Here is a 27,098-nt window from a genome sequence, read left to right as displayed (position 1 = left end):
TCTGGAAGCGACTTAACAATGTTTTAAATCGCGAGAACTGCGATCCAACAGAGCTTAGTGAGCTCATCAGGCGCAGAGTTGGCCAAGTTATTTAATGAATATTTTTTATCAGTTGCCAGTGACGCACATGATCCTAATTTCTAACATTATTTAAATCAACCGACTCAGTCTACTGCTTTTTTAGCCCCAACAACCGCGAGCGGAATAAGCAGTGTGTTCCTTTCTCTCAAAAACAATAATAGTACCGATTAGACGGACTCGTCATTCGACCAGTTAAGCATGTGCTCGATTTGATATCACATGTGTTGGAACTGTTGTATATGTGGTTTCGGTTCCGGTTTGGGGATCACCTGCCGCCAGAGGCACCAGTGTCGCTATGTGTATATATATGACTGTGTGTGGCAATAAAGCGGGATTTGTTTGGTTGCTAGCAGTTCGTGTACTTGGGCGGCACCCGCCGCTACAACATTGGCGACGAGGACGGGATCATTTCGGGGGGCGTGACTTTCGCCGCTTGCTTTCCGGCGCCATGAGCATTTCTGGAATCGCGCCGCCGCCCCCGTTCCTGCCTGTGCCTGGTCGGCCTGCTGTTGCGTGGCCGCAATGGTTCCGCATCTTCGAGAACTACCTGCTTGCTTCGGGGGCCTCTGACTGCACGCCGGATCGTCGCAAAGCACTACTTCTTCACAGCCTCGGCGTAGAAGGTCAGCGCATATTTTACACATTACCACTTCCATCGTTGGACAACGCCAAGCTCGGTGAGCAAACTGCTACTGATAAAGCGTCGGAAGATAGCAAGGGCACAGGCGACACAAGGCCTGAAGTATCGTCGTACGATATCGCAGTTACCGCTCTGCACGCTCATTTTTCGGCAACAAGCAATGTTGTTGCCGAACGGCATCGTTTCAGTAGGCGAGTTCAGCAAGCTGGTGAATCAGTGAATGAGTACATCACAGCATTGCGGGAGCTTTCTGCTACATGCTCTTTTCCTGTCGAAGAAGATTCGCTGCGTGACCAGTTCGTTGCGGGTATTTCGTCTCGAAGCTTACGCGAGCGTCTTCTGCTTGAAGGATCGTCTCTCTCGTTCGCTAGAGCAGTACTACTGGCAAGGCAGTTTGAGCAGGCGTACAATGATCTGCAAGAATTTCCTTCTGTAGATGTTGGACGCATAAATACTCGTGGAAATACGCCTACGCGTACACCAGAATCCGACGAGAGCTCGAAGCGGGCGCACAACCGCCAGTCTCATTGTTACCGCTGCGGTTCATCCCAGCACAATGCAGCATCAGTTCGCTGTCCAGCCAAAAGCAAGCGTTGTCACCATTGCGGTGTCATGGGTCACTTCCGCTATGTTTGCCAGAAACGAGGCTCCGCTCCGGTGCGTGAGGTAGACAGCCAAGATTCTCCGAGCGAGGAAGTTTTGAGCATTCTGGCTGTGACGTCGGCCGCTCGCTCCGCTGTTCACGTCACAGTTTCGATTGGCCGTGCGGACATAACTTTCCTTGTAGATTCTGGGTCGTCAGTTTCCATTGTTGCACACGATCTTTTTAAGCAGTATTTTGAAGGCCAAGTACTTTTGGCCCCGACTGTTCGGTTACTGGACTATTCAAAACAGCCAATTCCGGTTCGTGGCTGTTTCTTCGCTGACGTTACGTACAAAGCTAGCACAACAAGCCTTCTTTTCTACGTCGTTGAAAAAGGCACCTCACTCTTGGGTATCGATGCCATCAAGGCCCTCGGTCTACAGATTGATGGGTCATCTCTTCAATGCCTTGAAACGACGCTAACTTCTAATTCTCGAAGGGAACAGCGCCCTGACCCGACGAAAGCCGTGCAGGATATTAACCTCCCAAAGGAATTAGTTGGCGAGTTTGGATCTCTTTTCGATCCAGGCTTTGGCCTCGCGAAAGGTTTTGTGCATCACGTCAAAACGCGATCCACGGTGCAGCCAGTGCAATCCAAACTTCGGCGCCTTCCGCTCTCGCTACGACCATTGGTCTCGGAAGAGACTTTACCAGATGAAACTGTATCAGTTGCCCTTATTTCTTCTTGCATTACCAGGGAAGAGTTTGAACAGGCCCAATCGGAAGACAGCACACTGCAACGAATCAAGGCCTACATTGAATCGTCCTGGCCTGCGCAAAAATCTCTGCCGGGTGAGCTTCAACCTTTCTTCAAGCTTCGCGATGAACTGTCAGTGGTGGACAATTTGATTTTGCGTGGCGAACGCCTTGTGGTTCCCGCATCACTTACAGCACGGATAATTACCGCTGCTCATGAGGCTCACCCTGGAATTGTACGAACGAAAGCACGTCTGCGAGAAAAATTTTGGTGGCCAGCCATGGACAGGCAAGTCGAGCTAGCTATTCAAACGTGTAGTATATGTCAGGCAGCGGACAAGAGCACGAAGGTTATGACTGCACCATTGAACCCGGTCCCCTTACCAAAGGAACCGTGGCTAAAGCTCGGCATGGACATTGTTGGCCCATTTGAGAGAGCACCACACGATTGTCGATATGCGATCACGCTGGTCGACTACTTTTCTAAGTGGCCCGAAGTATACTTTTGCAACCAAGCCACAACACGCACAGTAACAGGCTTCTTGCTGTCAGTGTTCGCACGTGAAGGTTACCCTGAGGAAATTGTTTGCGATAACGGGCCACAGTTTTCATCTCGAGAGTTCCAAGCTTTTCTGCAGGATCGCGGCATCCGCTTGCGGCATTCATCCGTATACTACCCGCAAGCAAACGGACAGGTAGAACGGTTCAACAGAGTTTTTAAAAGCTTTGTTCAAGTGGCTACACTCGAGCAGCGTCCCTTACGCCAAACGGTAACAGAATACTTGGGCATTTACCGTTGTACGCCGCATGCCACAACTGCAGTTGCCCCAGCACTTCTCCTGCATGGACGTCTGCCAAGGACTCGGCTCGATGTCGTTGGGCATCCGTCAGCAATATTTGCAACCGACCCTAGTTCAGAGCTCGACCGCCTACGCGAACGGGTGAAGCAAAAGCAGCTATCCAGTAAACTATACACAGACGCTCGCAGGGCCGCAAGGGAAACCAAAGTGGATGTTGATGACCTTGTACGAGTACGCAAACCGACAACTGCTTTTAAAGGTGACCTGGCCTTTAGCCGCCCAAGAAAAGTGATAAGAAAGCAGGGGCAATCGTCTTTCCAACTTGATGATGGCAAAACATGGAACGCTTCAAAGTTGTCAAGGATGCCACGAGCTTCTGCATCTCTCTGTGGGTGGGGGGAAAGGAGTGTTACAAATGACACCGCTAGGGAAAGCAGCTTACCGCCTACCTTGGAGAGACCCGTTTCAGAAGCGCCAACCGGAACTTCAGCTGTGGCTGCTGCGAAGCAGCCGCCTATGCCACCAGTGACCGGCTGTGAGCCGGAAGAGACTTCGCCTGCCGCCAGTGGTTTCTCAGAAGCATCGGGACCTCAGCGTAGGGTACAGCCATCAAGGAATAGACGACCTCCAGACCGCTATGGACACTAAGTACAGAAAGACATGCTTTGCAGTGAACATGAACCTGTCACAATCTGCACGAGTGTTGAGTTTGCTGACGTGAAATATGGACATAAATGGAGTTGTATCTTGTTTTCCTCTTTTTGTTTTATATTTTTGTATGAAGTGCATAAGACAAGCACATTGTTGTTACTGTAAATATAATTCTGTAAAAGAGCACTAACGTACTACCACTACTAAATCACTAACCCATGTAGCTGTTCTTTTTATAAGGAAGGGAATATGTTGTATATGTGGTTTCGGTTCCGGTTTGGGGATCACCTGCCGCCAGAGGCACCAGTGTCGCTATGTGTATATATATGACTATGTGTGGCAATAAAGGCGGATTTGTTTGGTTGCTAGCAGTTCGTGTACTTGGGCGGCACCCGCCGCTACAACAGGAACATGTTTTCAATCTTCTTTTTTCCGTTGGAACTTGCCCTAAAAAACTTCAAATTGCCAGAGTTATAGTTTTATACAAAGGCGGTGATAAAAACGAATTTTCAAACTACAGACCCATTTCCATTCTTCCGGTCTTCTCTAAAGGCCTAGAGAACCTAATACATAGTCGCATGCACTCATTTGTTCTAAGCCATAAACTGATCACTTCCGCGCAGTTTGGTTTCATCAAAAGCATTTCAATAGAGACCGCTTTACTAACACAAAAATAAATAATATTGTAATCATTCGAACGCAAAATGTGTACGTTGGGCATCTTCATCAATTATTCAAAGGCCTTTGACCGTATCAGACACTTCACACTCCTAGAAAAACTTTACTACGGATTCCGTGGCCCTTTTCTTGCGTTATTAAAACCTTATCTTCAGCACCGATAGCACCAGGTTGTTGTACGTGATTACACATTCGACCTGAAACAACTTCATGCAGGCGTGCCCCAAGGCAGCATCTTGGGACCTCTGTTGTTCTGCATATATGTAAATGATTTGGTCACTATTGATAATACCGTGAATTTTGTGATGTACAGGTAGGAAAAATATGAGAGGGAACAAACTTCACGCAGAAAATTGCAAATTTCTTGGTTATTTCTCTACTAAATTGCACAACGACGTTGGGATATTGTAGGCGCAGACGAAAACTAGTTAAAGAGAGAAAAAAACTGCGCTTGTCACAAATTATAACGGAGTAATCAATAAATGAATGCTCCAACTGTGTTCCCCACTCATATTTTTCATACCTGTACGCAGACGATACTACTCAGTGCAGCAAATCCTTATGACTTATTTTCCAGAGCGAATCATACCCTCATGTCGTTAGCATCTTCGAGTAATTGGAATTCTCTTGTTATCAATACTAAAAAAACTAAGGACCCTGTCAAGCCCATATTGAGGCTTTTTGTCTGCGATCCCTCAACACCGTTGATGTTGAAAATAAACTGGATGTATTGATTGATTGATTGATTGATTGATTGATTGATTGATTGATTGATTGATTGATTGATTGATTGATTGATTGATTGATTGATTGAATTGGGTAGAAGAAACGGCAGCTGCACCGCGAACCGGTTCGTATCTTGCGCTGAAGGCCTCTTTCATTCGATTCCTCTGCCTTGTGGCCATGCGTGCCGAAGCGGAGGGCGCCGGTACGTGACAAGGACAACAGTCCCGAACATGGACGACAATGTTGCTAGAATTAGAGTTGTGTTCGAGCAGTCTCTTATTAATGCATCGACCATTCGGGCTGATGTATTCCCTGCCGCAAGACAAAGGGATTGAGTACACAACTCCTACGCTGCAACTTACGAAGGGGTCACGGTGCCTAACGGGGCATTCGCGAACTGTTTCACCGGAACCGTTCACTCTCCTGCAGTCTAGAGAGGCCATGAGGGGCTGAAAAAACAACGTCCACTCCTATCTTTTTCGTCCAATCCTTTTGAGGTTGTGGGAAACCTGTTGGACGTAGGGAATAACAGCGAGTTGAGTTTCTTGTTGCGTACCCTGGCATGCGACCGGGAGGGGGGGGGGGGGGGGTTACACTGCATTTTCTTTAGCATTTTTTTCAGCCACAGAGACTTGAAGCAACGGTGGGTATCCGGATTGGCGCAGTTCCTGGTTCTGAAGACTGGTTTCCTGACAGTGCTCACAGAACTTGGTGAGCGCGTTGTTAAAAGCAGGCTGAAGAATCAAGAAGAATCAAGAAGTCTTTATTCAGTAACACAAACAAAATGTATACACAGATATTTGGACCGATAGCCAATGAGGCTAGTAAGCGGTCCAATACAAAATAACATATAGGACAGCAATCACAAACACATTGAAGAAAAACTAACTTTGTAGCCTTGCTTCCATTCCCAAAAAATGTTTCTTGCATGTCAGTTTGAAATTCCTAGCTTCCTTTATTTTAATTGGCAACGAGTTCTAAATTTTCGCTCCTGTAAATTCTATTCGTCTTTCTCCGTAGCATTATGGCAAATAGGAAGGTTAAAATTGCCATTGCTGGCTTGTCTAGCGTTGCGGACGGGAATACTGAATGCACCAAGAGGTAAGGGGTAGTTGGTATTTATAATATTATTAACCATAAGAGCTATTTTGTAATCGCGTAAGGTTGTGAATGACATGATTTGCATTGCGTCAAAAATGTTATTGTTAGAACTATGGTATACCTGGCGCGTTCCTTCGCCGTTACGCTGAAACACTGAGCAAGTTCCTCGTAGTTATATTTCAAGCATCCATTAGTACTGCGTCCATACCTGACGACTGGAAGACTGCACGTGTGGTGCCCGTCCTAAAGAAGGGTGACCCGCTTTCTTTATCTAACTACCGCCCCATATCTATATTATGTTCTTCTTGTAAGTTCATGGAGCACATTGTGTCTAACCTCATTTCAAAATTTCTTCAAGAAAATAACATTCTGTCGCAACACCAGCACGGCTTCAGGAAAGGGTTTTCTACAACTACTCAGTTAGTCACCATATTTCACTTCCTTGCTTCCGTCGTGGATAGGGCTGGCCAGGTAGACTTAATTTTCTTAGATTTCAGCAAGGCTTTCGACCTAGTACCCCATAATAAATTAATTGAGAAACTTGAACTGATAGGGCTGCCAGATTTTATTATTGCTTGGGTATCGAAGTACTTAACACAACGCAAACAGTACGTAACTATTAATGGAGATGATTCTAGCGCTCTTCCGGTCACATCTGGTGTCCCTCAGGGCAGTGTGCTTGGGCCACTGTTGTTTTTGATATATTGTAACGATATTGTAGATGTGGTTGATGAACCTGTACAGATTCGCATGTACGCTGATGACTGTATTATTTTCACTGAGATCCGATCAGCTGACGATCAGGCAATACTAAACAGGTCCCTTAATAGTATCCACGCATGGTGCAATCGATGGGGCATGAAACTTAACTTCGAAAAGACTGTCCTACTACGTGTTACAAGAAAACTTAATCCATTTAAACGCTCCTTTTTTCTGGGTTCAGGAGAAATTACCGAAGTAACTGAATATAAATATCTTGGTGTTACATTAACAAACAACTTAAGCTGGAACACTCACATTTCTAACACTTGCTCGTCTGCCTTACGAAAACTTTGCTTGTTGCGCCATAAACTAAAAGATTCACCACTTCAAGTTAAGAGACTAGCATATGAAACCTTTATAAGGACTAAATTGGAATATGCGTGCATTGTATGGGACCCGTATACTCTCACTAACATAAAAGCACTTGAGCGGATCCAAAGGAAAGCTGTGCGATTCATGTTTTCGCAATACAATAGAACTGCTTCTGTCTCTACATTAATGCATTCGAATTCCATACCAACCCTTCAGTCCCGGCGCAAGTTTCTTCGGTTGAAATTCTTATTTTTGTTATTTAACCATAAACTTGGAATAAATTCTTCGCCGTATCTTAATCTACAGAACACCAGACAAACCCGACACTCCCACCCCCTCTCTTTGACCCCGTACTTTGCAAAGACTAACTTATTTCAGCACTCTTTCTTTCCGCAAACCATCAGTGACTGGAACAGCTTACCAGCTTCGTGTGTACGGTCTCTTGATTTGATAAGTAACCATTGTTAGTTTGTTTTTAGTTTGTTTTGTTAGTTTCTTTTTCTTTTCCATGTCATTTCGCGCTGCTCGTTTTCTGTTTGCACTTTGGTATTATTGCTCAATTTGTGTTCTGTTCTGTATCCACTCCTGCTTGGGCCTCACGGCCTGCAGTATGCAATAAATAAAATAAAAAATTCGAAGAAGGTAATCCCATTGTTTTCAAGGCACGTTTTTGTAGTCTTAGCAATGGTGATAAATACGTTTTGTATGTGATTCCCCATGATTCACTGCAATAACTGAGATGACTGTGACATAATGAAAAATACAGTGATCTAAGAATAGCAGGTGGAAAGTGCCGCCGTGCCTTAGCCAAGGTAAAACAACCGTACGCAACCTTTTTACACAAACTGTGCACCTGTTCCTTCCAAGACAAGTGGCAGTCAAACATGACCCCTAAATATTTAAAAGAAGACTCACTATCAATAACATTGTTGTCAACACATATAGAAAAATCACTTGATTCAATACACTTGTTTTGAACGAAAAATAACATATTTAGTTTTTTCAGTGTTTAAAGTTAGATGATTATTACGAAGCCAGGTCGAGATACGTTGGAGTTCATTGTTAATCGCAGTATCAATAAAAAAATAAAATAGGATTTTCTATTGACTCAAGTGAGTTGCCAGTAAAGATAAGTGCAGTGTCATCCGCATACATCAAAATTTGAGAACACTGTATTGCATTGGGGAGGTCATTAATAAAGAGTGAAAATAAAAACGGTCCCAGAACTGACCCCTGGGGTACACCACACGTAACAGTTTGGTATGCAGACTTGAACTGTTTGAGGACAACTTGCTGCTGTAGTGAACAAAGATAACTTTTAAAGAATTCAAGTGCCCCGCTACGCACACCATATGCTTCCAGTTTCATTAAAAGAATGGAGTGTGAGAGTGTGTCGAAAGCTTTTTTGATGTCTATAAATACTGTCACGTTGTAGTGACGGCAGTCCAGCGGTCAGGAAGACACCAACCAGTCTTGGAAACGAAGCTCTTTACAGCAACATTACGGTTATGAAGAGCAGATAGGATAAGCTGTGATAGAGTAACTACAGCCGTGGACGTGGACCTGCTAGAAACAAATCCGTGTTGCTGAGGACAAATAATATGATTAGCATCGAGAAAGGGTTTCAGTTGGAAAGCAATTAATTTTTCAAAAATGGTATTGACGACACTCAGTACAGATATTGGCCTGTAACTAGACGGGTTGTTAGGGTCACCAGTTTTAAATATCGGAACAACTTTTGCAACTTTTAAAGTATCGGGGTATAAGCTAGAGTGTATCGCGTGATTGAATATTCTGCACAAAGGAACACAAAACAAATCAATGTTGTCCTTGATTACCTCAGCCATTATGCCGTCTGGCCCGGCCGCTTTATTCGTGGGCATGTTCGCCACAACACTTGCAACTTCATCGCTAGTAATGTTCGAGAAACTGAATTCATTATTAATACATCGAGGTATTCCGGATGTCACTGAAGCTAAGGAAGTAGGTTGCGCACTGTTCTGACCGTAGGTTGTGAAGAACTGATTAAACTGGTCTGCAGTCTCTATTCACAAGTTGTCAGGAACGATCTGTTTTCTTTTACCTGTTCCCCTACAATCTTCCATACTTACTTAGTGCCATTTCCTTGATGATTAACCAAATTAGTATAATACAATTTCTTTGATTTTCTCATCAGCGCTACGGATTTGTTTCTGTAATACTTAAACTGTTTCAAGTAATAAGCAATCGTTCTGTTGTTTTTGAGCTTATTGTAGTATGAATCCTTTTTTTTTCAATACTTTGAGTATTTCCTCAGTAATCCAAGGACATATGGCATGTTTATAGTTGCGCCGAGAAAACTTCAGCGTTGACTTAGTAATTGCATCGGAAACAGCAGATACGAAGTTAGCAAATTCTGTGTGAACGCCACTGTGACACAGATTTCGAAATGAATAGATTCGAGCAAACGCCTGACATGCGCGTAGTCCACCCGTGAAAATACATTGGTATGGGTAGGGCAAGTACAATCGATACCCGACCGTGGCAGGAACAGAAAAGTTGAACAGTGATCAGCAATGTTTTGGTTACAAACACCAGCGCAGGCATCCATATCACGGTTACATAAGATGTGATCAATAATTGTTGCAGACTGATGTCCAATTCTAGTGGGCACATTGATAACGTTCTTGAGGTTGAACGATTCCAATAAGAAAATATAATCTGGACAGTCATCCTTTGATAAGTCAATATTGAAATCACCAACTATTGCTAACTGATTATGAAAAGACATCAGAGGAACCAGAATGGACTCCATATCAGATATGAACTGACTTGTGCACGTGTTTGGCGGACGATATACCACGCCTATTACGACGTCTGTCTTAAAGCGAATAAAAAGTGCTTCCGTGGTTTTAGAGCCCAGAGAAGACTCCGAGAACTGTTGATAATCTATGCCGTTTTTATAAAAAGAGCAACGCCACCCCCTCGTGCGGTGCTATCTCTTGGTAAAGATAGCGTTGTGTAACCCGGTATGTACGGTATTTCTCCTTTCTTAAGCCAGGTTTCAGTTACAGTGATAAGATCATACTGGAAAAAATGTTGCGATAAATGTACAGTGAGTTGGTCTAGATTTTTATTTATGCTGTGGACATTGCAATGAAAAATGGAAAGGTTTTCGCTCTCGTGCCACTTAGCACTGATTTCCTCAACGGAAAAGGCCATGTTTCTAGACTACCTGAGCAAGATCATCGTCACAGGTTATATGTAGAACATGCGAGGTATCGGTCTTGCGCATCAGGATCTTGCCATGTGATACCCATGTGTGTTTGCACTGTTTTTCCTTTTTGGCTTTCCGTGCTTTACCTAGCAAAATTTTGTTTGCCGGGCACAAATGTTCGTTGATGAACACGGGATTCTCGTGATCGTCAAAGCTCAGAAGTGTAGTGTTCAGCCGTTGCTTTTTCGCTGTTTTCAGGATGTTGTCTCTCACTTTCCTGGAAGCAAACTTAACAATGATGTTGGGTTCATCCTTGTTTTTAGAGGGCACACGATGGATAGCTTCAACATCGGATTCATCGAACTTGGTGCTCAAGAGATGACAGATCGATGTCATCACTGAAATCAGATTTTCACTGGGTGCTGGAGGGATGCCTTTGATTTCAAGGTTATTTCTTCTACTGTACTGCTGCAGTTCAGTTAATTCGTGCCTGAGAGTTTTCACTTCATTTGTGAGTCGGTTGTTTTCTTTTTTCTTTTCCTGGTTTACGTTTTTCACGTCAGACAGGGTCTTTTTGAGCTCAGAGATCTCTGTTCTAAATTCTTCGAACTTTTCATTTATAAAGCCCATTGAAGTTTTAACAGATTCCATTTCAGATTAAATCACATGCTTTAAATCTTGCTTTAGTTCACTTTGCTTAGAGTCAAACTGTGCACTCAAGTCAGTCATAGCCTTTACAAGTTCTTTTATGATTGAAGGAGGCTTATCACCCATGCTGGACACAAACACGAACGGAGCAATCCAGTAACCTAAGATCGATGTTTGTAATCAAAGATACAGGATACACACCTGCAATGAACGAAGAAGGCGGTTAGCCTCTGCCTGGTTGCGAAGGCTGCTTGGATTGCTCCGTGAATGATGTGGGGACCGTCGTGCTGCGGTTATATAGGGGACGCCGTTGATATCTGACAGTAGTGCGCAGGTGCGGCTTGCCAGTAGAGAAGGGAGGGAGGGGGACGATCCGTGGACACGTGTAGGTTCCACCAGCGGTGACGGTAGCAGCTTCGGATTCCGCTCCTCAAACGCGCATTTCAGTAGAGAACGGAGGGAGGGGGACGATCCGTGGACACGTGTAGGTTCCACCAGCGGTGACGGTAGCAGCTTCGGATTCCGCTCCTCAAACGCGCATTTCTGCAATGAACGAAGAAGGTGGTTAGCCTCTGCCTGGTTGCGAAGGCTGCCTGGATTGCTCCGTGGACTGTTTCGCTGTTTCGAATGGGCGGAGTCGTATGGCAGGACAGGCTTGTTGCCCCTAGGCTGGAACATCCAGCAGACATGTTGCGGCGAAAAAAGCAGCTGTAACTCGAGGAAGCGGATGGAGCCATTTTCTGGCACCTCGTGCGTCAAGACGAGGGGCGACACGGTTTCACTAAAAAGGTCGAACACCTTGCGAACTTCAAGCAGAAAGGCATCATTTTGACAGCGCCCTGTGTGTCTCGTCCCTCGTCTGTCAGCGCTACAATGTCAAACCAAACTGCCAGCAACACACCCTCCTTTGTTCTTCTTACTGTTTTTTAGATGTCTTGATATGTTGACCAACGTGTGCAAAGGATAAACTTCCGTTTTCATTCAGCGCCTATGTCTCGTCCTCTCTTCTTCTGTTTTCTGTGTGGTTCTGCGCTGTTTTCAACAGGTCGAAATGGGTCAATAAGAGTTCTCGGGTTGTTGGAAAGAGAGCGTGTGGAGCAAGTTTAAGGGTGGAGAAGCTCGGAAGAGAACGGAACCCAGGCAACGCTGAGGTATCCTGAAAATGTCCTACGGATGCCTCCACTGGGATGTTTGGTTGTCCTCAAGAAGTCCTTCAAAGGGTCTCAACAAGTCGTTTTGTCCGGCCCCAGTACGTTTTGAGGATATCCTCAAAAGGGCACCCTAGGCCTTTTGTAGTGCATTTTCAGGACATTTGTTTGAATTTAGGACATCCTCAGGATGTCATAAAAAGGGCAACAAGGGACTAATTTAGCACATATTGAGGACACTACATTGAAGGCCTCGCTGCAGTTCACACTAAGCATTGTGAACTCTTCCCCATATTTAAGCTCCATTACATGTACAGCTACACCTAACTGCAACTACCCGCCGCGGTGGCTTAATGGTTACGGCGCTCGGCTGCTGACGCGAAAGACGCGGGTTCGATCCCGGCCGCGGCGGCTGAATTTCGATGAAGGCGAAATTTTATAGGCCCGCGTACTGTGTAATCTCAGTGCATGTTAAAGAACCCCAGGTGGTCGAAATTTCCGGAGCTTTTCACTACGGCGTCCCTCATAGCCTGAGTTGCTTTGGGACGTTAAACCTAGATAAACCAAACCAATAAACCAAACCTAACTGCCACTAGAACAAAAACAATAACAGCTTCTACTGTAGACAGCTAGTATAGTGCAACACTTGGAAGCTATAGCCAAGCTGAAAATTTCCACATGCATATGAAGTGTGAAATGAAGGTAACTGGCAGCAAGTTCTAGCATACCAAGTGCCAGAAAAGATCAGGTCTAAGTGCTGTCCTCAATAAACTGGCTGATATATGCAACCTCAGACAGATGAGTTTATTTCTTGGAAAGGCAGAGAGGTCAGCCGGAAAGTTGAATATCTGGCCTGCTACTCTGCACTGGGAAAGGGGAATAGAAGCCACGACATCGCTGGCGTGGGCTCGGCAGCATGGCAGCGATGGCCCGTGCTAACGTTCTACGCTTCTTGGTGCAGTTCCTCGGACTCTCGAGCTCGCAGTTGCTGGAGCGTTCGAGCCTCCGGGTCCCGTGCCTGGCATCCGTCGTCCACTCCAGTCCAGACGCAACAATCCTCCTTTCCGGGCTTCACACGGTTGAGCCTTTCTTGGCTTCGAATGGCCAGCCCATCGACAACGCATCCCGGTCCGCGCAATTTCTACACGGCCACGGACCATATCTTCAAGCATCATGGCTTTCCCTGAGCCGCCTGAAAGCCCGAACCGCCCCTGTGCATCCTGCGCATGCGTGGACTTGTGCTAAAAAGGCAGCTCGGAGCGGCGCGCCCTTCAGTGGGCTCGGCAGCATGGCAGCGATGGCCCGTGCTAACGTTCTACGCTTCTTGGTGCAGTTCCTCGGACTCTCGAGCTCGCAGTTGCTGGAGTGTTCGAGCCTCCGGGTCCCGTGCCTAGCATCCGTCGTCCACTCCAGTCCAGACGCAACACTCCTGCTTTCCGGACTTCACACGGTTGAGCCTTTCTCGGCTTCGAATGGCCAGCCCATCGACAACGCATCCCGGTCCGCGCAATTTCTACACGGCCACGGACCGTATCTTCGAGCATCATGGCTTTCCCTGAGCCGCCTGAACGCCGGAACCGCCCCTGTGCATCCTGCGCATGCGTGGACTTGTGCTAAAAAGGCAGCTCGGAGCGGCGCGCCCTTCAGTGGGCTCGGCAGCATGGCAGCGATGGCCCGTGCTAACGTTCTACGCTTCTTGGTGCAGTTCCTCGGACTCTCGAGCTCGCAGTTGCTGGAGTGTTCGAGCCTCCGGGTCCCGTGCCTAGCGTCCGTCGTCCACTCCAGTCCAGACGCAACACTCCTGCTTTCCGGACTTCACACGGTTGAGCCTTTCTCGGCTTCGAATGGCCAGCCCATCGACAACGAATCCCGGTCCGCGCAATTTCTACACGGCCACGGACCGTATCTTCGAGCATCATGGCTTTCCCTGAGCCGCCTGAACGCCGGAACCGCCCCTGTGCATCCTGCGCATGCGTGGACTTGTGCTAAAAAGGCAGCTCGGAGCGGCGCGCCCTCGAGTGGGCTCGGCAGCATGGCAGCGATGGCCCGTGCTAACGTTCTACGCTTCTTGGTGCAGTTCCTCGGACTCTCGAGCTCGCAGTTGCTGGAGTGTTCGAGCCTCCGGGTCCCGTGCCTAGCATCCGTCGTCCACTCCAGTCCAGACGCAACACTCCTGCTTTCCGGACTTCACACGGTTGAGCCTTTCTCGGCTTCGAATGGCCAGCCCATCGACAACGCATCCCGGTCCGCGCAATTTCTACACGGCCACGGACCGTATCTTCGAGCATCATGGCTTTCCCTGAGCCGCCTGAAAGCCCGAACCGCCCCTGTGCATCCTGCGCATGCGTGGACTTGTGCTAAAAAGGCAGCTCGGAGCGGCGCGCCCTTCAGTGGGCTCGGCAGCATGGCAGCGATGGCCCGTGCTAACGTTCTACGCTTCTTGGTGCAGTTCCTCGGACTCTCGAGCTCGCAGTTGCTGGAGTGTTCGAGCCTCCGGGTCCCGTGCCTAGCATCCGTCGTCCACTCCAGTCCAGACGCAACACTCCTGCTTTCCGGACTTCACACGGTTGAGCCTTTCTCGGCTTCGAATGGCCAGCCCATCGACAACGCATCCCGGTCCGCGCAATTTCTACACGGCCACGGACCGTATCTTCGAGCATCATGGCTTTCCCTGAGCCGCCTGAACGCCGGAACCGCCCCTGTGCATCCTGCGCATGCGTGGACTTGTGCTAAAAAGGCAGCTCGGAGCGGCGCGCCCTTCAGTGGGCTCGGCAGCATGGCAGCGATGGCCCGTGCTAACGTTCTACGCTTCTTGGTGCAGTTCCTCGGACTCTCGAGCTCGCAGTTGCTGGAGTGTTCGAGCCTCCGGGTCCCGTGCCTAGCGTCCGTCGTCCACTCCAGTCCAGACGCAACACTCCTGCTTTCCGGACTTCACACGGTTGAGCCTTTCTCGGCTTCGAATGGCCAGCCCATCGACAACGCATCCCGGTCCGCGCAATTTCTACACGGCCACGGACCGTATCTTCGAGCATCATGGCTTTCCCTGAGCCGCCTGAACGCCGGAACCGCCCCTGTGCATCCTGCGCATGCGTGGACTTGTGCTAAAAAGGCAGCTCGGAGCGGCGCGCCCTCGAGTGGGCTCGGCAGCATGGCAGCGATGGCCCGTGCTAACGTTCTACGCTTCTTGGTGCAGTTCCTCGGACTCTCGAGCTCGCAGTTGCTGGAGTGTTCGAGCCTCCGGGTCCCGTGCCTAGCATCCGTCGTCCACTCCAGTCCAGACGCAACACTCCTGCTTTCCGGACTTCACACGGTTGAGCCTTTCTCGGCTTCGAATGGCCAGCCCATCGACAACGCATCCCGGTCCGCGCAATTTCTACACGGCCACGGACCATATCTTCAAGCATCATGGCTTTCCCTGAGCCGCCTGAAAGCCCGAACCGCCCCTGTGCATCCTGCGCATGCGTGGACTTGTGCTAAAAAGGCAGCTCGGAGCGGCGCGCCCTTCAGTGGGCTCGGCAGCACGCCAGCGATGGCCCGTGCTAACGTTCTACGCTTCTTGGTGCAGATAATGAAACCTTATGGCCTTTACGCTAAGCCAAGTAGCTACCGTGCACTCTTGGTGCTGCCGAGCCCACGGCGTTTTCGGTCCATTATGTATCACTGTGCGCATATGTTGTTAAAACTTCTCATGGTAGCTGGTGATATAGAATCTAACCCCGGCCCTAACAAAGAGATTCTTGATGCTTTGAAAGAAATTCAAACTGGGCAGACAGCAATGCTACAGCAGCTAAAGTCGATTGAAATGAAACTAGTTGATCATGATAAAACATTTTGCGAGATTAAGGCGCGACTAGATAAGATTGAGACAGCATGTGTTGGTATTGATGACATGCAGACTGAATTGAAAGAACTGCATGGAATCAGCACTGAGAAAACGGCGCAGATAAATGCTCTGTCTGCCCGGGTAATTGATGCAGAAAATCGGTCCAGACGAAACAACCTTGTTTTCTATAGCCTTGAAGATAAAGATAAAGAAACATGGTCAGATTCTGAGAATATCATCATTGCACATATTAATCAGTATTTAGACATCCAGTTAGAGCCACGCGACATTGAGCGTGCACATCGCATTGGGACTTGCCAAACTGGTAGGTGCAGGCCTATAATTGTGAGATTTGCTCACTTTAAAGACATAGAGCAAGTCCTGTCTTCCGCTCGGAAATTCAAAGACACAGGATATGCGGTTGCTCAAGATCTTTCTCCCAGCACGCGCCTTACCCAGAAACGCCTCATCGAATTTGGAAAGGCTCGAAAACTGAAATACAAGTTGCGAAATGAAAAGCTTGTCACAAGTGAAAAAACGTACCATTTCGACCATGTTTCTAACCAGGTCGTTGAGGACAGCTTGTAGCCACCATTAAAACCAAATTGTGAACCCAGTTCGCCGAATCGTCACCCTTTATCATTTCTGCTTGCTAACATTCGAAGTGTTGTTCCCAAGCGCGATTCATTGTGCAGTTTAGTAGGTTCATCTTCATGCGATATCTTACTACTAACTGAAACATGGCTTAACGCATCAGTTCACGATTCTGAGATTCTTGCATTTCTCCCAGATTTTGACATATTCCGGAAGGATAGACCCGATAATTTGCGCGGTGGGGGTGTATTGCTCGCCACTAAACGGGATCTGCATTGTTCATTTGTTAACCTCCCTTCACTACTGGAAATGATTTGGCTTCGATGCACTACTACACATCCGCCCATCCTCATTGGTATTTGTTACCGCCCTCCTAATGCTGGCAGTTCTTTCACCCCCTTATTTCATGATGCCTTAAATGTGTTAACTAAAACATATCCACTTAATCCTATCCTTCTCTTCGGTGATTTTAATTTTCCCACAATAGATTGGTCTAATCCCTCCGCTACATTATCGGAAAGCAGCCCGGCTAGCGATTTCTTAAACACGTGTATGACTTCTGGCTTAACTCAACTCGTCACTGATCCCACACGCGTTACGAGTGGTCACTCGTCCAACGTTCTAGATCTCGTATTAACAACGCATCCCGATAATTTTACTCCTATCACCTTGTTGCGCGGTCTCAGCGATCATTTGACGATACATACTTCTTTTTATTGCAACGTACTAAAGAGAGAAAAAAATAAAAAAACACTTACGCTTTATGATAAAGGAGACTATGCCAGCATGAACCGTGAATTATCAGATTACTTCGACACCTTCACTGCTAACTTTCCACTACATTCTCTCGAGTCGAACTGGTTACTTTTCAAAACAGAGATGCATCGGCTTATAAGTCTTTACATTCCAACCATTACTATAACAGAAAGAATAACATCACCATGGTTTAATGTATCATTCAAACGACTCAATAATAAGAAAAAACGCCTGTTGCCGTCGGCCAAGCTCTCTAACTCTTCTTCCACATGGCAGAAGTATCATGCTGCCGCAAAAGAATACGACAAGTTAACCGCTCAGACTAAACGCGTTTTTTCTACTACTTTACCATCTATGATGCAGACTAACCCAAAACGATTTTGGAAAACCATTAGCCCTAATCAATGTAATGAGATTTCACTTAACAGTAGCTCTGGATCTCCTATTCCTGACACTGAGGTTGCAGATGTTCTTAACACAGCATTCAGTTAGGTCTTTACTAATGAACCCCTTGACAATCTTCCAGATCCACCATATTTTACGCAACCGCTCATGCAAAATATCACATTTCATCCCGTCGGCATAGTCAAGGTAATTGAGTCACTGAAGAATTCGTCATCTACTGGAGTGGACGGTATCAACGCCAAAGTGCTGAAAAATACTAAACATACGTGTAGCCTGTTCTTATCGCTCATATTCCAGGAATCCCTGAACACCGGTTCGATTCCACTTGACTGGCAGGTGGGCAAGGTCATCCCAGTCTTCAAGAAAGGAAGCCGATCATCGCCGAGTAACTACCGCCCGATTTCCATAACAAGCGTTTCTTGCAAAATAATGGAGCATGTTTTGTACTCGCATATTGCTAACTTCCTATCGTCCGTTCATTTTTTTCACCCAAGCCAGCATGGTTTTCGCAAGAATCATTCCTGAGACACCCAACTGGCACTCTTCCTGCACGACTCACATTTAAACCTTGATCGTAATATCCCGACTGATTCAGTGTTTTTAGACTTCGAAAAAGCGTTCGATAAGGTCCCCCATGGTCGTCTCTTACTAAAGTTATCGCGCCTTAATATTCATCCATGTGTTCTGAACTGGATTCGAGGGTTTTTATCAAACCGTCAGCAGTTCGTAAATGCCAATTCACACTCTTCATCCTTAACACCTGTGCTCTCAGGGGTACCGCAAGGAACGGTACTCGGGCCCCTCCTTTTCTTGATATATATTAATGACCTACCGTGTAACATTTCTTCTCATATCCGACTCTTTGCCGATGACTGTGTCGTTTACCGAGGAATTACTAACTCCACCGACCATTTCGCATTACAAACTGACCTTATTCGCATACAGGACTGGTGTAAGACATGGCTCATATCATTAAATATTTCTAAAACCGTGTTAATGTTCATTCACCGTCGTCGTAATTACGTAGCGCCTAATTATAATACTAATAACCTGCAGATTGGACATCCGAATCATTCAAATATCTTGGTGTGCATATCTCGCGTGACCTAACTTGGACCTGTCATATTAATCACATAATAAATTCTGTTAATTCTGCTCTAGGTTATTTACGCCGTAACCTTTCACTCGCTCCTCCCCCTATTAAACAGCTTGCTTTTCAAACCTTTGTGCGTCCCAAGCTTGAGTATGCTAATGCTATTTTTGATCCGCACCACAATAATCTTACTAACGCCCTCGAATTGGTTCAGAACCGCGCAACACGATTCATTCTATCTAATTATTCCTACCACTCAAGCATCTCAGCACTAAAAGCTCGAATCAACTTGCCCCCCCCCCCCCCCCCCTAGCCTCGCGACGTAAGATAGCACGTCTTAACCTTTTTCATAAATTTTTCCATTCTTTGCCTCTTGATAGCCCCTACATAAAAAGAGCCCACCGCATCGCCCGGTTCAGCCACAGTAACGCAGTGTATCCCCTACAAGCCCATACTGTGACATTTCAGCAGTCATTTTTTCAGCGTACTGCACGAGACTGGAATGACCTGCCCACCGAAGTTGCCATTATCATCAACCCACTAGAATTCAAGCGGAGGATCGCCAACCTTTCATCTTAACATTTTTTACCATTGTTTGCCAGATACCGTCCACTCCCTCATGTAATGTCTCAACCGAGACCTTTGAGGAAATAAATAAATAAATAAAGAGTGTCATGATGGGGGATTGAGCAACCTCAGCTGAATGCATGTAATGCGTCAGTTCAGTTAGTATAGAAACGCTAGCAGGAACAACGCACAAAAATAATACTGCATAAATATTTATTGATGTTTACACTTGACTACAGTGCTCATTTTGCGCATCAGTGAGAAAATTCCGATTCTTCCGCTTGGTGCATCTTGACCTAAAAGAATCAATCTTGGTAAAAGCAATATACCTCCAGGCCAACATTAGCAGCTTATGCTTTTTGTATTTTACTGCATGCGTGCAAAGCGTTTCCACAGTGAAAAATACATAATGTCTTTAATAGCATCCTGAATTCTTGTTTGGTAAAGCCAGAATTTTTTTTTTCATTATGGATACATGCACATAATTTTTCAGTTCCTACATTAAGCACAAACAAGTTAATGAAGCAATTTCACCTGGAAAGATACCCCCCCCCCATTTCATGCAACTTGTTAGATCAAATGATCTGGCCACAGAATAAACAGCATTAAAAGCGATAAATACAAGCATCTTGTTGCACATGTAAGTAAGTGTGGAGCATGCGTGGCCCGGTTTGAGGAGACAAAGGTTCTTGGCAAAAGTAAAGACAGGACAGCACGGATAAGCCTAGAAGCCTACCACATACATAAACTTCGCAGCGAGTGCATCAGCGAACCTTCCTTATCTCTGTTCCAGGCTGAGATTGACTATTTTAATGCAGCTACTTAGATGGAAGATAAACCGAAGTGTGATGCCCTTGTCTACCCGCGCATGCGCTCGCGATTTGATGGCTCTGACTCAACCCTTGTTTTTTTTTTGTCATTTTTTTTTTCTCACGATCCTTCGGCCTATAAAAAGGTGTGGCTTTCACCGAATATATTCAGTTGACAGTTAGCGCTCGTGTGTGTGTTTCCTCTCTTTTTTTTTGTCCGTGTCTTTGTTTGCGCTATAATATTTCTAATTCGATAAGAATAAACAGAACTTTTCATTTACAGTCTTAGTAGATGTGAGAACTGTTCTTAACCGCATTCCATTTTGTATTAACATCTTCGAGAGAGGGGACACAAAGTGACAGGGGCAGCAGTTTTGGTGAAAAGCGGAAGATATATCTTCCTGCACCAACCAGTGTATCTCAAAAGTCTAAGATACAAAGTTGTCATTGCTTTCAAGATATTTCCTGGATACTTGTGGTATAGAGCAAAAACATGCTATTGCTTCTGCTCCAACAATACAACAGTACGGCTTACTATTGCTGTGAGCACGGACTTCCTTCAAATCCAGTTTGCGCAGCCTCTCTGCAGCATGACTTTCAACAGCGATGTCACCGCGGCGTGAGATGATTGTGTTTGTACAGTCCAAATCAGAATTCTGCCTGAATTCTGTGATGTTATCAGCATCACCTATGCCGCCCACCGTGGAAGCGCCGTGCATACAGTTTAGAAGCCTTCCGTCGTTGTAGTTGGGTGCAGGAGGCATGCCTCCTTCAACACCGTCCACGCCGGGAATACCTTCCGCAGCTTCCCAGCCGGCCCATCGTCACCTACGGAGCATGACGAGCGGGCTGCCTCGACACCACAGTGCTTGTCACTGTCCGATGACGCACCATAAACCCCTTCTCCACTGTCTGCCCCAAGATCGCCTGACAAGCGCCTGTTCTTCGCACCAGGCTCACGCGACGTAGGGGTTGTACGCACAACGCACGTTGCAGGGGGCTCCAGTTGAAGCAAAGTGGATGGCCTTGCTAGCAATTCACTTCGCTGCAAGTTCAGCAGCTGAAGACAGCAGTCGACACGCAGTTTCCTCTCCCGGCGGAACTGCCGACCAGAGCCTTGTCTGGCGGCGTAACTTAAAAATGGCTCGAAGGTGGTGTCATATCTGTAACAAAAACAAAAACATTGGCTTAGCTCGGCTGTGCCGGGATATACGCGGCGGAGGCGAGCGCAACGACGGGGCAAGCGGTGTGACGTCACACCAAACGGCGGCTCCGCGGTGGGGCTGATTTCTCTCTTTCCTTTAATTTGTCTTCCCCAAGCTCTGTCCAAAGGAAAGCCCCGTGCTCCTTTAATGGGCATAGGCGCTTTAGTAGTTGACTGTTTACTGTGCTTGACTGTGTCCTTGACTGTGTTGTGACTTTGGTTTTGTCTTGTTTTGTTTTCATTATGTTCTTGCAATATACACGAAATAGACATATTGAAATCAAAGGCATCACCGAAGAACCAAATAAAAACCTTCTTGGTATCTTGGAAAAGATTGGAAACGCTATCGGTGAGCCTATATCATCGAGTGATGTGGCCAACGAAAGAAAAAAAATCAGAAAAACATAGTAGTCCAGTTTCAGCGACGAGAGAAACGCAATAAGGTCCTTGATAAGTCGCGCAAGAAAAGGCTCACGACGTCTATCATAGCGACAGAATCAGAGGAAAATTCCGAAGAAGACCACAAACCAATTTATATAAATGAACATCTTTGTCTGTTCGTGAAAAAGCTCCTAGGAAAGGCAGTTGTGCGCAAGCCCGACTTCGGCTGGCGGTTCGTATGGATTAAGAATGGTAGCATTTTCGCGCGCCAGACAGAGTCATCCTCGGTTGTATCGATTCAATACGAAAGTGATCTGCAAACGATTTGCGACAGCAGTTGAAATGATCGTGTACGTGGATTTGGGATACTACCTTTTTCTTTTGTATAAATGATGGGCACTGATAGCATTTGCCCTGAGGCTATTGCTGGTCTTTTAAGTGCGACAGAGACAAAGAAATGGATAAAGCTGATTCATTTGAACGCGATATCTGTTAACCAAAAGCATGATGATTTGTTGCTGCTACTAGAGGCATGTGCTATACCATTCGATATGTTGATGCTGACCGAGACGTGGTACACTGACGACAGCGACTATTTTGTGCTAGAGGGCTGCAGTCATTATTTCTTAAATCGAAAAAATACTAGAGGAGGTGGTGTGTCTATTCAAACTTGTCTAACCGGTGTTGAAATCGTACCGGAGTACAGCTGTATTACCGGCGACTATGAAACTCTTTGTATTAGGAAAGGCACAAATATGTTCTGTTATTTACAGACCTCCAAATGGAAGTATTTCCGCGTTCCTGCAATTTTTTGATGGGTTACTCTTTCACGCAAACTGTAGTGATTGCTTACTAACAATAGGCGGTGATTTAAATATTGACATTCTGAAGAACACAGAACCCACTACAGACTTTTTACTTGTTTTACAGTGCAATGCTTTTCAGAATGTCATTGCCACTCCAACAAGAGTCACTCCTTTATCATCATCACTTATATTTGTTCGTGACAAGTTCATCGCGTTATATTAGGTCAGGTGTAATAAGCTTTGACATCAGTGATCATATGCCAATTTTTTTATTCATAAAGCGACACAATAACTTGAACCAAAAATGCCATACAGTCACGTACCGCGAAATAACACCGCATACTTTGCAAGAGTTCCGGCATGCAATTATTCAGGCGAACTGGAGTGAAATTTTTGCAATTGAAGATTCTAATGCGTCTTACAACAAGTTTATAGAAATTTTCAAGCAAAAATATTTTGCTTGCTACAAACTAAAAACACATCGTGGTTTCAAGCGCTCCCGTAAGCCTTGGATTACCCGCAACATAGTCAAACTTATAGCTGAAAAACACAAGCTCTATCAATCTTTTGTAGCCTCTCGTGACGTCAACAAACTGAGGGAATTCAAGCGTTTTCGAAATAAATTAAATAAAGCTATCAAAAAATCTAAGCGCGAGTACTACGCTCGCCTTTTTGATAGTGATTGTCTGCAAAATAGCGACCTAGTTTGGAAAAATCTAAATAGACTACTAAAGAGGAACGTACAGGGAAGTTCAATACCAGACCTCGTAATTGATAATCAAGAAGTAAGCGGAACAGTGCTTGCGGACCGCTTCAACAAATTTTTCGTAGAAATAGGAAGCACGGCTTACTGTTCCGAGGCCTCCTCTCCTGTGCGTTCAGCATCGCAAAGCTTATTTTTTCACCCTACTTGTCAGTCAGAAGTAATATTTGTTTTTCAAGAACAGCCACAGCGTTGATGCGAACGATATGGAAGTAAGACCGATAAAATATGCTCTGGATATAATTGCGCCCACGTTAACACACGTATTTAATTCTTCCCTATCTACTGGCGTTTTTCCCATGAATATGCAAGTCGCCCGTGTCAAGGTCCTACACAAAGGGGGAGACAAAAATAATTTAAGCAATTACCGACCAGTATCCATCCTTCCGATTTTTTCTAAAGGACTCGAAAAAGTTGTTAATATACGCATTGAAAGCTTTTCAAGAAAACATAACCTTATAACGGATCACCAGTTCGGTTTCAGAAAACACCGCTCCACAGAAGACGCTCTTTTAAGACAAAAAGAGGTAATTTTGGAAAATTTCGAGAAAAAACTTACAACTTTAGGTATTTACTTAGATTTCAGCAGGGCATTTGACCGTGTAAATCATCCAATATTACTATAAAAATTAGAGCACTATGGATTTCGGGGTATTTCACTTAAGCTCATTCGGTCATACTTGACTGGCCGGCATCAATATGTTGAGATAAACCGAAATAAATCGCACTTACAAGAAATTCAGTCGGGTGTCCCACAGGGAAGCATTTTAGGACCCATTCTTTTTCTTTTCTACATCAACGATATTGTAGAAATTTACAGAGATTGCACAATTGTCATATATGCAGACGATTGCACAGTATGGATATGTAGACAAACCTTAGAAGAAATAAAAACAGATGCCAGTTTATTCTGTAGCAATCTGCAGGAATGGTGCCGAAAAAATAGCCTGATACTAAATGAATCCAAAACAAAATGTATTCTTTTTCGTGCACCCAGAGTCCTACCTGGAATATCTCCCACCATTACTTTCGGTCCGTATACATTTGGGCTGGAAACGTGTGTGAAAACGCTTGGCGTGTTCTTTTCCGAGCACATGTCCTGGAACGAGCATGTTCAACATCTGTCGACAAAGCTAAGTAAGATTGTAGGTACAATAAACAAACACCGTCACACCCTCCCACCAGCCACTAGAAAGCTCTTATATAATGCCCTTTTCTATCCACAACTTCGCTACTGTATACTGCTCTGGGGAAATACCACCAAGTCATACATCAATAAACTTGCCTTAATACAAAAAACGGTCATCCGCATTATTGAAAACACATCATCTTTAGAACACACAGGACCCCTTTTTCTCAAACATTGCATTCTAAAAGTGGAAGATATGTACTCTTATAACCTGATAAGTTAGTACAAGAATGCAATACAAGGAAAATGTGAGACATTTCTGACCTTAGCTAGACTACAAAAAACAACAAATACCTATTCATTTCGCTATCAGTCACCATGGCTCATTCCATTTTCCCGTACAATGTACGGAAAACAACGACTAAAACACGCCATACCGCATGCGCTCAATGAACTGGACGAAAAACAAATAGACATGCTGCAAGTGTCGCACAAGGGAATTTTTAAAATTTTTGTTTAACCTGTACCGCGGATTTCTTTTCTTCTTTTAATCTTGTTTCAAGTGTCTATTTTTTTCATTGTTTTTGCGCGTGACAATTGGCAATTGACTGCTCTTTTCAGAGGACTGTTTTATGAATTTTTGTAAAACTATGTGCTGTGCAAGTGCTTGCTGTCTGTGTGGCCGGAGTTTGTCAAGCTGCAACTAAGCAGCTTTTTCTTCCGTCACCTTTTTTGCTCAAGCAAAATAAAGAAACTTCTTCTTCTCTTACTTTTCTGATTTTCTTTGTGGCCGCCACTCGGTGCTTTGTTTTGACTGTTATTGTGACCATGACTATGCTGTGACCAGTTTTCTCTTTTTTATTATTATTATTATTTATTCCGCGGACTGCACGCTGTGCTTTGGCTGTCTGCCTGTGAGTAACTTTTACTGTGATTTGCCTTTTGTTTCCTCCTCTTTTGAGTTTATTTTACTGCTCCGTTTTTCTCTTTATTTTTTTTTCTTGTTCTCTGGAACATTTGCTTCTTTTTCATTTATCTTGAATTGGCGTTAAACCTGACAAAGCTATGCTGGTCCAGGCACCCTCTCTCTTCCTTTGGTGTTTTTTTTTATCTTTTCTGAGAGGACCACTAAAGGGTAAAAGGATGAGACGTCATTCCAGATGGCGAGGCGAGCGCGGGGCGTCCGTCAGCTGCGGCGGTTGCTAGGCAACTGCTCAAGGTCGGCCCCTGTGCCTCCTCCTCGGAGCACCGCCACAGCGAAATCGCCAGTTCGTGGCCAATGCAGCTTTCGCTACAAAATAAAACCGCGAATGCCATAGAAACAAGCGGCAAGCAGCTTTGCCTATCGTGGTGACTGCTAAGTTCGCAAGTTTTCCTTTCAAAACAATTTTAGGACAGAACGTCAAGCATCTCCCCTTAGTCGCCGTCGACTCCATGACTTTTTTTCCGACTAGTGTCGTGAACGCGCCAGCGGAGTGGAAATGATTTGCAGTGGCGGCTCACAGATGGCGCGCTGCAGGTGCTGTGCGCGCGCTCGGCAGCAACGCCGGGAAACGCTGCGCGCATCTCGGTGTAACGGCTGCGATATTTGTCTGGCGAAAGCACAACGTGCAACTCCAGCGCCCGTGGGCTCTGCGGTGCATGCGGCGTCGGTCGGCAGCGGTATTCTCAGCGGACCACTCTCGAAGCTGCTGCTTCGGGGGGACGCAGACTATTGAATCAGCGAGCAGTTATATTTTTCCACTTCCGGTTCAACTTTCTCAGAGAGAGGAACGAGGAGAAATTGCGCAACAGCGGCGAAGGGGAAGGAACGAGCACAACACGGCATGCGCATACAGGGTCACATTACCAATGGTTCGAATGAACCGGGCCCTCCGTGCTTAGCCCCCCCCCCCCCTAGGGCTGGACAAAATGGCGGATTTCATGCATGGTTTGGCCCGAAAAGTCAAATCAGTTTCCTGCTGGCTTCCCATGAGTGAAAAAGAGATTATCTATTGAATTAATGAATGCGTAGAGGACGAGCAGAGGAATCCACGCGGCCGCACAGGCGCTGTGGTGGCTGCAGTATGTAGAAAACCAGCGAAAAGGACGCATTCACAAGGAGGAGAAGTACACAGGACAACGCTGGAAACACAACTGAAAATTCTTTACTTCGCCAACATCAGAACAGGGCGCACATGCGCGAGAGCACCACAAACGCTATCAAAACAGCAAACACAAAACTGATTAAGCGAGCGAAGAAACATGTGGCAACCTATGTCCCATTCATGAAAGTGTATTCTTTTGCCGTGAACCTGACAGAGCTGTCGCTGACGCATTCAGTTCCTAACTGCTTGATTTTAAAAGCTTCTAAGATTTCTCGTTCTATCTGTGTTTTGCCGCGGCCGATGATTTTGACATTGTGGAACAGAGGGGTGCAGTCTTTGCAGTGGTTTCAATGTCTTGAAAGATTTGCTGTGCTGCCTGGCTGCAGCGAAGTGCGGTGCTGCCTCATACAGTCGTTGACGCATTGACCCGTTTGACCTATGTAGGCCTTGCCACAGGACAGTGGGAGCGAGTAAACAACATCGGTTGTGCATTTGGTGAATATACTCTGGTGTTTAACATTACATTTAGCTGCAGCCAGGCAACACAGCAAATCTTCCAAGACATTGCAACCACTGCAAAGACTGCACCCCTCTGTTCC

The 27,098-nt window shown here is 45.9% G+C and overlaps 1 protein-coding gene and 1 pseudogene across 1 annotated transcript; one reads left to right on the top strand and one right to left on the bottom strand.

Annotated features, from left to right (window-relative positions):
- The first annotated feature begins 415 nt into the window (after nt 1-415).
- Nucleotides 416-1,914, top strand: LOC149327737 (uncharacterized; annotated as a pseudogene).
- An 8,355-nt stretch (nt 1,915-10,269) lies between these two features.
- On the bottom strand, nt 10,270-10,931 carry LOC149327736 (uncharacterized). The gene has a single exon (XM_089563973.1). It carries the CDS (start codon nt 10,914-10,916, stop codon nt 10,296-10,298), a length of 621 nt encoding a protein of 206 aa, XP_089420099.1. The 5' UTR covers nt 10,917-10,931; the 3' UTR covers nt 10,270-10,295.
- Nucleotides 10,932-27,098: the final 16,167 nt, after the last annotated feature.

This window comes from Amblyomma mixtum, chromosome 10, assembly GCF_055824585.1.
Source record: "Amblyomma mixtum isolate Tamu chromosome 10, ASM5582458v1, whole genome shotgun sequence".
NCBI classification, from domain to species: Eukaryota; Metazoa; Arthropoda; class Arachnida; order Ixodida; family Ixodidae; genus Amblyomma; species Amblyomma mixtum.
The sequence above is the reverse complement of the archived record's forward strand: the minus strand, read 5'-3'. Positions and strand labels throughout refer to the sequence as shown.